Raw genomic sequence first — 11354 nt, 5'->3', positions numbered from 1 at the left:
GGTGGGAGAGAAATACATAATACAACTTATGCACAATAATGTATGTGCTTTCTCTGTGGGAAATAAAAACTTTGCACACAGATATTGAAATTTTATTGGTATAATCGTCAGTGCATAGGCAGTGCATACGGATTTAGATAACTCTAGTTGAGATTAAACATATTTTATTATTACTGTAATGATAAGGCATCGACTCCTTTTACATTTACTGCCCAGTGCCCTTGTGTACCTGTACAGTATGAGTGAGTGACAAACAGGGACGCAGGAGGGGGGGGGGGGGGGGGTGAAGAAAAAGTCAAAATAAAAAACCTCAGACATCTACACTTCATGGAGTACATTTTTTGTACCGAATTAACCAAATTAACCGAATTAAGGTAACAAAAAAAAAAAAAAAGTAACAAACCCGGAAAAGAACGCAGCGTGCGAAAATTCCCCTTCGGTTCTAAAATGCCCTCTGCGTCTTCTCCTACTGCCTATTCATGTGCAAAACAATTATCTAAATATACCAAATCAATATAAACTCTATAAGCACATCTTTTCACCCAACAAGACATGACACATTCAATTACTTTACATCTACAGGTAAAGAAATTGAAAAGAAAATGGCGTACTCATATTTTCACAGGATAAAGAATCCATTGACATCACAGTCTCAAGACAATAGATTTGTGCATATTGTTGGTCACTTACTGAAGCAGTATTGCTGTATATAACCCATTTGTAAACAGCATGTCATGCATGGCTGTTTTTTTTGTTTGGAAATTCACATATCAGAAGACTTTAAAACCCATACAGAAAATATATATTTGCATGCATCTTTCAAAAATATACAATTGTGCAAACATCCTTTTAAAATAGATTTTGGAATACATTTTCAAAAATATGTTATATATTTATTTCACCCACATACGAGAGTTTATGTTTAATTTAATTCTCAAGGACATGTAAATATTTATTTATACACACAAATAAATACAGTGCATAAGCTACCACTAGGCCCAATACTAACTAAATTACTACACAGGAGAAGCAAGAATGATGGAATGTGATGACACTAATATCTTTATACAGTATATTTAACATTATAATATGCAGTTAAGAGTGCTTTTCTGGAAGACACTCATTCGAGGGCATTAACAAGAAAGTGCTCATCAGACAAGCGAATACATAAGCGCTATATCATGATATGATATCACAGGGTATACCTTTACAAACCACATATTTATACTCAGTACACAAATAACCTTGAGAGGTTAACTCAGTTTTAGTCAATTCATCAAAAGAAAAAAAATGTTAAACAAATAAACAGGGTACGCCAATAGTATTTGGTCCTTTTTGTTTGGTCTAAAACTATTCAACATGTTTGGAGAAAAAAAAACACGAATAAAACATAATCCAACTTAGCAAAAGTCTGATGATTATAAGCGATCAAAGTTCTGAAAATAGATAGATATTACTGAGTAAAGATTAAACTATTACCTCACCCTGTGGAAAAGCCTTGAGCCTTGATGGTCCAGTGTGATTTCAATAAGGCACCATACCGTCTTTCAAAAGACTTAAAACATTACCTTCCTTTCCATCACAAGATTTAAATCCCTTTAATGCTTCATCTTCCATGCCATGAGCAGGGCACAGGCGCCCACTCCTGCAGCTGTCATTAAATACTTTGTGCTGCTAGAGGGTTTCTTGTCCATTGGATCCTGTGGTTTCAGCTCCAGTGCAGCTCCAGCTGCCCCAGACTCTGAGGGGTGGCAGTTGTCATTGGAGGTGGCATTAAATGATACTGTGACAGCAGTGGCAGGCAGTTCTGGTGCAGAATTGAGCTCCTTGGTAAGAGCGCTGGTTGCTTGACCATTACGAATGTGAAGCTGTGGTCCCTCCAACATACTGGCTCCATTCCCCACCACCTTCTCGCCTTGGTTGTCCTCACAACTGTGAGAAGACAACTCTGGGGACACAGAGGACTGAGAGGAGGGACTTCCAATCGCAATCTCAGGCTCGCTGTTGTTATTTTGAACAGGTTGGGTTTCAGACGCATTTGCATTTCCCAGCATGCTTGGGGTCTGGCCATCTTGATTTTGGATCGATGGCGGCTCAGACACATGAACCACATTGACCACTACACCGTGGTCTCCCCGGGAGCTCTGACAGGGGGACTCATATTGACTCTCCTCAGGCTCATTGTGGGGCAAAAGCTCCTCGACCACACCATTTTCCTGACATGGTGGTGGGGAGGGTGCTGGGGTTGCTTGGTGAACCAGGATAGCACCTGAACAGGCCACAGCAGGAGCAGAAACCTGGGTTGTCAGTTCAGAGTCTGCTGCTGCTTCGCTGAACTCCAGACAAGCGGTATTACCCGAATAGGGTTCCTCGTTTGAGAGCCCAGGCTTACTCGCATGAACATCGTCCTCGTCACTTAATGAAGCATTCTGACCATCAGCTGGGAGTATGGTAGAGCCTGTGGTGTCTGTGTGCAGACAGTTTTGAGTGACCTGGAATTAAGATGAAATGTCATGCGTTAGTATACTGCAGGGGTCAGCAAGTAAGTTTGGCATTGGGCCAATTTATTTCTAAGTCATTAGATGATGGGCCAGAACACAATCAAAGGTTTATTTACGATCTGGAACTTTATACAATAATGAATATATGAATTGCTATAAAAGTTACAAAAGAAAGATTTGTGTGTTTTAACTGCATACTGATAGAACTGTGTGTAATCAAATGTCACAGGTGCAGATAATAGGTGCATAGGTGCATATAATAATTCTGTGAAGGCTACATTCTTGAATGAGGACGTTTTGTTAAAAAAAAAACTGCAGATAGACAGACATACTCCCTTTTGAACAGAGATAAACAAGCTCTTTCATTGAATAGGAGCCCAAGGTCTCTTCTTAGATATGGAGAGAAACTTTATGAAACACATGCCTGTGATTCACTCCAAACATGGATAAAAGTGCATAATAAGAGCTTCTCAAACCTTTTAAAGGGTCTACACCATGAATTTTAACTTTTTCTTCATTTTTGTGTGTTTTTGGTCTCCCCCACCTCTCTTCTGTTCCAACAAATACCCGACTTCGAGCATGCAGGCTTTCATAGGCTATCTGTGTTTTTTATGTAAATTGGTCTGAAAACAGTCCGTCAGATTTGTTCCCCCACCCTACGTCACGTCTGGGAACAATTCCTCCCGTTTTTCAGTTCTAACCAAAAGAAAAAAAAAAAAAATGTTTTTTTCATTTTTATTTTTTTTCATTTTTTCTTATTTATTTTTTTTACTTTTTCCACACAGAACCAGGACATAACATGCATACAAACTGGCTCAATAGCGCCCCGTGCCAAACAGGACAATGTGGTATTGCAGGTGAAAGTGCTTTATAAGCCAGAGAGAAGTTAGTTGGAATGAGTATATCTGAGGCTTGATTTAGGCTCAAACCTTTTGAAAAACGTTTGAGGGACATAAACAATATGATATCAAATATTATTATTATTTTTTAAATTCATGGTGTAGCTCCTTTAATTAAAAGGATCTCCAGTTTGGTATGAAAATTTAGGTCACAGACCCCCATAACTCCTAGAGTGTACAAATGCCATTTGTACACTCTCAGAGTTAGACCTTTTAAAGGTCTAATTAGTTCCAAATGACAATTTAGCTGGGGACCCCCTGGAAGCCATTCAAGGACCCCTGGACCCCACTTTGAGAATCACCTATTTGTAGGACTGTCAGATATTGTAAATTATTTACAAAATCATTTGCCGGGCCAGATGTCACCACTGGCCCACGGGCCACCACGGGCCTAACACTGGTACTGTATTTACCGAAACCCAAGTTTAAAGGTTCCGCTCCAGTGAAGTTGTCCATGGTTGGTTCCTCCGCTAAAAGGTCGTTTGTGCATCTCCCGCCTTTAGAGACCAAATCTGTCGAGACGTCACCACTTGTGAAGTTCTTATCACATACTTTAAAACTTATATTTAAAACATATTTATCATATATAATTGATTGAAATGTGACTGGGTTAAACAAAACTCAACCTCTTTGTATTCTTGACATAGCCATTTATGATTTAAATGCATTTTATCACCCTCAGGCTCATAAACACTGTTGAATGGCCATTTTATAATGAAAAAAATATGACGAAAGATGTCGCCATTTGCGTATTTCCGCAAAAAACACGCTCCATTTGAAAAGCATTGTCAGAATCAAGCCTGATTCATGCTTCAGCGACGTGTCATGCATGTAGAAGACACGTTATTTTAAGGTGATATTTTCTATTTACCTGTGCTGCAATGGGGTCAGACTGTTCTTCAGGCTCCAGAACAGTGGGAGCCACTTTTTCCTCTGGCGGGGTGGTGTCTTGAACCGGACATTTCTCTGGTGTCATTATAGTGGATGTAGACTCATCTGTCTCATCTAAGTCCGTCTGAGGAGGAGAAGGACTTTGTGGTGGGCTGACCTCTGGGGTTGCTGTTTGGACAGGATGAGGCTGTAATGTAGCAGCAACTGCAGGGATTTCAACAGGAGGTTCTGGGTCAGAGGTCACCTCAGGGGTCCCTTCAACAAGAGGGTCAGAGGTCACCTCAACAGGAGCCTTTGGTTCAGGGGTCTCTTCAACAGGAGGCTCTGGGTCAGGGGTCTCCTCAACAGAAGGGTCAGAGGTCACCTCAACAGGGGCCTTTGGTTCAGGGGTCTCTTCAACAGGAGGGTCAGGGGTCACCTCAACAGGAAGCTCATCTGTCTCATCTAAGTTTGTCTGTGGAGGCAAAGGTTGTAATGCAGCAGCAACAGCGTGGACTTCGACAGGAGGTCCTGGGTCAGGGGTCGCCTCAACACAAGGGTCAGAGGTCACCTCAACAGGGGCCTTTGGTTCAGGGGTCTCTTCAACAGGAGGGTCAGGGGTCACCTCAACAGGAAGCTCATCTGTCTCATCTAAGTTTGTCTGAGGAGGCAAAGGTTGTAATGCAGCAGCAACAGCGTGGACTTCGACAGGAGGTTCTGGGTCAGGGGTCTCCTCAACAGGAGGCTCTGGGTCAGGGGTTACCTCAAAGCTGACCCCAGAAACCTCACTATCACCATCAATTCCTTCATCAAGAACTGGACCATTATCACCAGAAACAACCTGAAGGTCTACATCAGAACTCTCTTCTGGCTCCTGGTGAACAGGTGGTGGTGACGGTGAAGTAGTGGTGGTCGGATGGTGAGGGGTTTCAGGAGAAGCAGGAGGTGTTGCTCGAGGATGTACCACTTGCATCGGGGGAGACTGTGGGGCCTGGGGAGCAGGATCTGATGATGATGCAGCCTTGGCAGAAGTTTCAGCGGCCAGGCTTGGTGGTGTCTCACTCTCTGACTGTGCAGGGGTTTCTGGCTGGGCAAAGGCTGCTGGAGGTGGTGAGACCTGGGCAGCTGGCTCTGGAGGAGCCAGAGGTGGGAGCACTACAGCCGCTTGATTGTTGCTAGCACTCTCTGGAATGGACACCGATTGGTTGGCAGATGGTGGTGGTGGATGGACATGTGCTGTGACAACATGTGCTGCAGGGGCGGGTGGGTTGGGATCTAGAGCAAAGGAGATAAAGAAATGCCGAAGTTACTCTTCACGCTGTTTAAAAACATGTGATTTTCAAATCTTACAGTGTGCCATATCTGATGTACTACTTACTGTATGTAGATAAAAAGGGGACTTGAAGAATACTATTCATTCTACATTATATACTTATCACGAGGTGACACACAGGTAAAAACACAGAAATAGGGAAATGGTAAACTGTTGATGACAAGGTATACTTTATAGTAAGCTCTAAACTGATAATGGCAAGGTATACTTTAAGGCTGTGATTTCAACCTGGCCTTGAACAACAAACCAGTCTGTGCCTCAATACATTAACTTGAAGTAAAAAAGGACTCCAACGTTACAGCATCAAAAAACTAAAAAGCACACAATAATCGAAATCTCCACACAAACACAAGGATCTGCTTACTGCCTTGGGGCCTCAGTGAGTCATACTCCTGTCTCATCTCAGCGGCCAAAGTAGTGTGTTCACATGCTTCCAGCGCCGAGATAAACTCCGCAGGCCAGTTCGCTCTCGTCTTCAGACAGGCAAGAAGAAGCTGCATGGCATTATAATTTCCACTGGTTTCTCTTTTTGCCTCTATTTCTTCCTAAAGGTAATAGTTTTAAAAGGGACAGGGGATCATTGTTAGATTAAAGAAATTAACACCAAGTAATGTTAATGGGTGAATATTTATTTATTTAGTATTCTAGATAGATTATCTAAGTGATGTTCCTTTTTTTTTTTTTTTTTTTTTTTACTTTTTACAGATATCACTGTAGTGTGGTTGCATTTACATCCTCTGCCTGCCCCATAAACTATACTGTATTTGGTCTAATAAACATCATGGGCTGTTTTCAACCCATCAAATTCTGTCAGGCTAACCAATTAGACCCCACCCCCATATCTCTCCTCAACTCACATCTTTACATCAAGACATAACCCTGCTACCTCTTCAACAAAGCTCTTGGCCTACTGGCACACGGCGCCATTTCATAATTCTGTTCTGAACTAATAATTCTCCGAGATCACAGATCCTCCTGTCACTTGTAGGTGATCTATCTATGGTAACGAAGCGTGTCATGCAGTTGGCACTAAGATGCTCTGGATAAGAATGGCAGCTAAATACCTACAATGTAAATGCAAAACTTACTGAGTACCGTAAATTTCGGACTATAAGCCGCGACTTTTTCCCCATTTTTCGACCCTGCGGCTTATATAACGGTGCGGCTTATCTATGGATTTATATAGCTAACGGCCACTAGGGGACCTCCTAAATCTAGGGATTTTACACCCGCGGCTTATAGTCCAGTGCGGCTTATATATGTACAAATCATTCAATTTAGCTGCTGCGGCTTATATTCAGGTGCGGCTTATAGTGCGAAAATTACGGTACTTAAAACTACACATTTACTACTAGTTACTAGTTATTTTCTAAACCAGTGCCTTTAATCTGACTAGAGTCAATTTTAACATACAGTAAGTAACACTACTTCTACTTGCATCATTTCAACCTCGGCTTCATTTAACAACTTAAACCCTATATACTAAGTTGTACGTCAAATAGTAAAAATAGACGATCTACAAGCTCACAATGCATTGCTTGTAGATATGCCATTTTCTCTGAATGTTTGTCTATTTTTGCCAAATGTTCACCTATTAGGAGTCAAGGACATGCCCAGAATAGGGACATTAGGGTTCATGTGGTTGAACTCACTCTGTCATGGGTGGTCAAGCATGGCAGGTGAGGGATGATCTGTCTCACTTTCACCGTGGAGGCAATACACGCCATCTTCTTCCGCAAGTAGCCATTGTATAGTTTCTCATTCATTTCATCATTCACAGACATCTGAAATATGAGACCGAAGTGAGGATACAAAGCAAAACATCATCACAACTGCATGTGCATATACCACCTTTAATAGCATAATATGGTAGGCTATACTGTAGGTTTTTAGGAGAGCAAGCAGTCCACTCACTCACTCACCACATAGGCTATTTTCTAATTATTGTTTAACTAGTAACGTTATGAACCTTAGGAAAGCACTCTATCCGGAGCTTCTGAAAGTTTCAGTGGCTGGAAGTTTGATCTAATATAATAAGTATTGGACCACAGAATATTATCTGGGAACAGCTGGCAGTTTGTTCTAATATCATTACTCTTGGATCACAGGAATACTGTCTGGGCACTATAGCTTTAAGGGGTATTTCACTTTAAAACACTTCTGGGGTCAGTTTACATCTACTCTGGCTTTTGTGTGCACCACACCCCAGACAGTTTTTACGTTGTTTGATTTGGTATTAATTTTATCAGACCCCCCCCCTCTCTATATATAAGCCCATTGAACTACAAACTCAATCTTAACCCTGTTAGACTAATTGAAAACACACGTCTCTGCTTCTGGTGACTGATGTTGTCCTAATGCAAGAGGGGGCTGTATTTTTTCAATTACTTGTCTCATTAATTTTCTTTTTTCATTTTAATGAAAAAGGTACTTGAAAAAACAGGACTCCCTCACAAATTAGAAGCACAGTATGTGTTGTTATGTATGTGTTTTCATTAGGTCTAACTAACATGGTTAAAATAGAGTCTAAAGTTCAATGGGCACAAAAAAGCTTGAGTAGACGTTACAATGTATAGTTTTAGGAAGTGAGTAGGCCTATCATGGCGTAATAGACCTGTCATTCCATGGAAAACACCTTGGTTCACACACAATCATTGAGTTAAAAGAAAAGACACTATGACGCAATTGCTGGGAGCTTTTACAGTATTTCTTATTTTGGTAAACTGAAAGTGAAACTGAAAATATGCTTAAATATGCACAACTAGCGAACCGAAATAAAACGTTTTTCCTTTTCTCTGCAGTGTAGTAGTAGGCTACAGCTTGTGACTTGCCCTCATTAAATTAAGTCTGAAGCCAACTGACACAACTGATCTCCTTTACCCCTTGCCCCCCCCCTCCCCCTCTTCTTCCCTTTCTTTTTTTCTATGGAAATAACAAAACTATGCACAAAAACGAATTTCACCCACTTTTTTACTTCTGTAAACCTGTGACAATAAAGCTGATTCTGATTCGGAGGCAGGCTACAGGGTAACTAAATGCCAGTATTTCTCTTGGAGGAAAATAAAACATTGTTGCATTTCAAAGAGTGTTTCTCAATAGGGAGAGGTTTGATAGGCCCTGACTGACTAGTAACTCATTTAATGACCTCTAGACTCTAATATGACTGGTGGGTAGGGCAATTTTCAACATGTCAAAAAATACATGTCTCTTCTCACACCAAACACGCCCCCTCATGACATTCCAATGGCCTTTCAGGGTTGAGTGGAGACCCAGCACGTGTAGTTTTGTATATTGAATACACTCTAAACCCTAGACTCTGTTTATACCCATACAGTCATCTGAAATAATCTGTTAAGTTAAGTCGGGGTGGCGGTGTCCTGTCAACACCAGCCTGCGTCAAAGAGCATGTTAACGTTTATAGTCTTTTAATCTATTGGTTAGTCCAGCTAGGTGAAGGATAGCTGACATGCAGTGTGTGGACACTGGACACTAAAGACAGACAGGAAACAAGGAGCAAAGTCTTCTGCCTGGACTCCAAGCAATCTTGTATTATTACCCACAGAAGCCAAGCCTTATAATCTCTATATGTAGAGATTAGGCTACTATTATAATTTATAGGCTACTATGTGGAATAATGTGACAAGTTATAGGTATACTGTTAATCCATTCAGCAAATTAGCAACTAATTCGTTTCCTGACGATTGATTGCAAATTAACTAGACAGGTGCAAGGCCATGGAGGAAAAAAAGCACCTTGAGGCAAGGACAATTAGCCTATGCAGGACTGTGCCAAAAGAATGTCCTCTAACTATCAGGTCATGATAGTTCTTTCTTGGCAGCCTCCTTGTTTTTTCAGATAGGTCAGATTTCAAGCATACAGTAGACCTATCAGTAAAGCCATTGTTAGTAAAATCTTAAGTCCTCATTAGGCTATTGCTTTGCCAAAAAAAATGGCCAGTTTACGACACAGTAAAATGCATCTGGACCAGTTGAGTAGTAGACCAGTTATGACGAACTTGTATGATATGAGAGGAAATAAAGACGTTCCCAAACTTTTACTCAGACAGCTTGACATGCCTGTCTGCCTGAAGGCTGCACAAACACCATTTTAGCGACAGGAGGCTGCAGGCTCTTTCATAGTAACTGTGCGCAGCGAAAGTTCAGAGCTTTAAATCATTATTCTGACTAACATACATGATGTCTGCATGGTGTGAGATTAGCATATGAATACAGGCTATGTCACTATTAAAGTAGCCTACTAGTTCGCCGTCCAATGTAGGGATATAAATACAAGTAGTTATCATATTTGTATTGATGTCATATGCATAGACACCCACCTTTCCGTGTTGAGAGGATCACAAGTCGGTGAATCTCTTTGAATAGAAAGGCTCTTCTTGCTGTCAGAGCAGAGCAGCCTGGTGACTGACTGACTGGAACGGTTTGCTTCTCAAAGAGATCCCGTTTGTCAATGCTTCTTATTGGACGAAAAAGCTGCGCGTAAAAAGAGGGAACCAATGGCAAAGTGGCGCAGGCGCTGGAGGTGTAGCTCTAGCCCAGGTGCAGAGCGTTAGTGAGTTCTCTACAACGCTCTGCCAGGCGCGCTGGTCTGCTCATAGACCGAAAGCTCCACTGCCGTGCAGTGTCGGCCCTATGGGGGGGCATTGGGGGGCAATGCCCCCCCAGATTAGACTTTGTGCCCCCCCAGTTCAGATTGGCCAGATGTTTTTATTATTTTATTTTTTTTCAAGCAGCGCAGCGCAGCGCAGCGCAGTATAGCCTGCCTTTTTTTTCTCCCGCTGTGGAGTCTGTGCCTGTGGAGATGCAATGCCGACATTACATTAAAGACATTATAGGCCTAATGCTGTAATTGTATTTGTTGTTGGTGCATATAGGGGCAAGGTAAATGAACCGAATTAACCGAAATAGAGTTACAAAACACCCCAAAAAAGTAAAATATCCATCCAATAACCGAAAAAAATCGCGCGCCGGCGCTTCGCGCCGGCGCGCACGGGTCCATCACGCACGCGCGCTACGCGCGCGTGCGTGAGGGACAGGCAGGTGCCCCCCCTAGAATAATTAATGCCCCCCTGCTTATTACTGTCTGCAGCCGGCACTGCTGCCGTGCGAGGTCTCCGTCTTAGTAAAAAATAAACAAAAGTACTTCGCTACTTGCCGAAACAAAGGCCGTTTTGTGTTGGTGAAAGTCTATTCTCCAGAGTGGGAAGCCTCTCAGGACCCCACCTTCTCTGAGTAATATACACTTTTTGGGTAGAAAATAAAATATGTCCGCCAGATGGAAATTATGTTATTTACTCCACTGCGTCCTCTATAGATCTGGTCAATATAAATTACCATCGACCAGATCTGTAGAGGGCGCAGTGGAGTAAATACAATAATTTCCGTCTGGCGGATATATTACATTTTCTGCCCAAAAAGTGTATTATACAGAGTAGGTGGGGTCCTGAGGGGCTTCCCACCCTGGAGAATAGACTTCCAACAACACAAAACAGGCTTTGTTTCGGTGAGCGGCAAAGTAGTTTTGTTTATTTTTTACTAAAGACGGAGACCTCGCATGGCAATAGCATTTTCGGTGTATGAGCAGAGCACAGCGCCTGGCAGGGCGTTAGAGAGAACTCACTAACGCTCTGGACCTGGGCTAGTGGCTCGTCAAAAATAACAGGTCTACAAGCTATCAACGGGTGGCGTTGTAATTTTTTTTGCGAGCGACACCGATATATATATTATAACTCTA

General features: G+C 42.0%; 1 protein-coding gene across 2 annotated transcripts; it reads right to left on the bottom strand.

Moving 5' to 3' along the window:
- Positions 1-76: 76 nt before the first annotated feature.
- Positions 77-10039, bottom strand: mavs (mitochondrial antiviral signaling protein). Of its 2 annotated transcripts, XM_084045101.1 has the most exons (6): positions 9940-10039; positions 7256-7387; positions 5968-6148; positions 4710-5545; positions 4272-4655; positions 77-2492 (listed from the first exon to the last, which is right to left on the bottom strand). In XM_084045101.1, exons 2-6 carry the CDS (start codon positions 7385-7387, stop codon positions 1599-1601), a joined length of 2427 nt encoding a protein of 808 aa, XP_083901227.1. In that variant the 5' UTR covers positions 9940-10039; the 3' UTR covers positions 77-1598. The 2 variants fall into 2 exon arrangements, with proteins under 2 accessions (XP_083901227.1, XP_083901226.1); XM_084045100.1 differs by having other exon boundaries at positions 4272-5545.
- Between the last annotated feature and the right edge of the window lie 1315 nt (positions 10040-11354).

The sequence above is a fragment of the Gymnoscopelus microlampas genome, assembly GCF_963454915.1.
Source record: "Gymnoscopelus microlampas genome assembly, chromosome: 20".
Taxonomy (NCBI): Eukaryota; Metazoa; Chordata; class Actinopteri; order Myctophiformes; family Myctophidae; genus Gymnoscopelus; species Gymnoscopelus microlampas.
Note: the sequence above shows the minus strand (reverse complement) of the source record. Positions and strands in the feature narration are given on the sequence as shown.

Excerpts from the sequence above, each read along its gene's own strand:
- mavs (XM_084045100.1), bottom strand. The coding sequence starts at position 7,387 with ATGTCTGTGAATGATGAAATGAATGAGAAACTATACAATGGCTACTTG. Across the intron at positions 6,149-7,255 it reads GCTTGACCACCCATGACAGA|GAAGAAATAGAGGCAAAAAG; the intron begins GTGAGTTCAACC and ends TATTACCTTTAG. Across the intron at positions 5,546-5,967 it reads CTCACTGAGGCCCCAAGGCA|ATCCCAACCCACCCGCCCCT; the intron begins GTAAGCAGATCC and ends CCTTTGCTCTAG.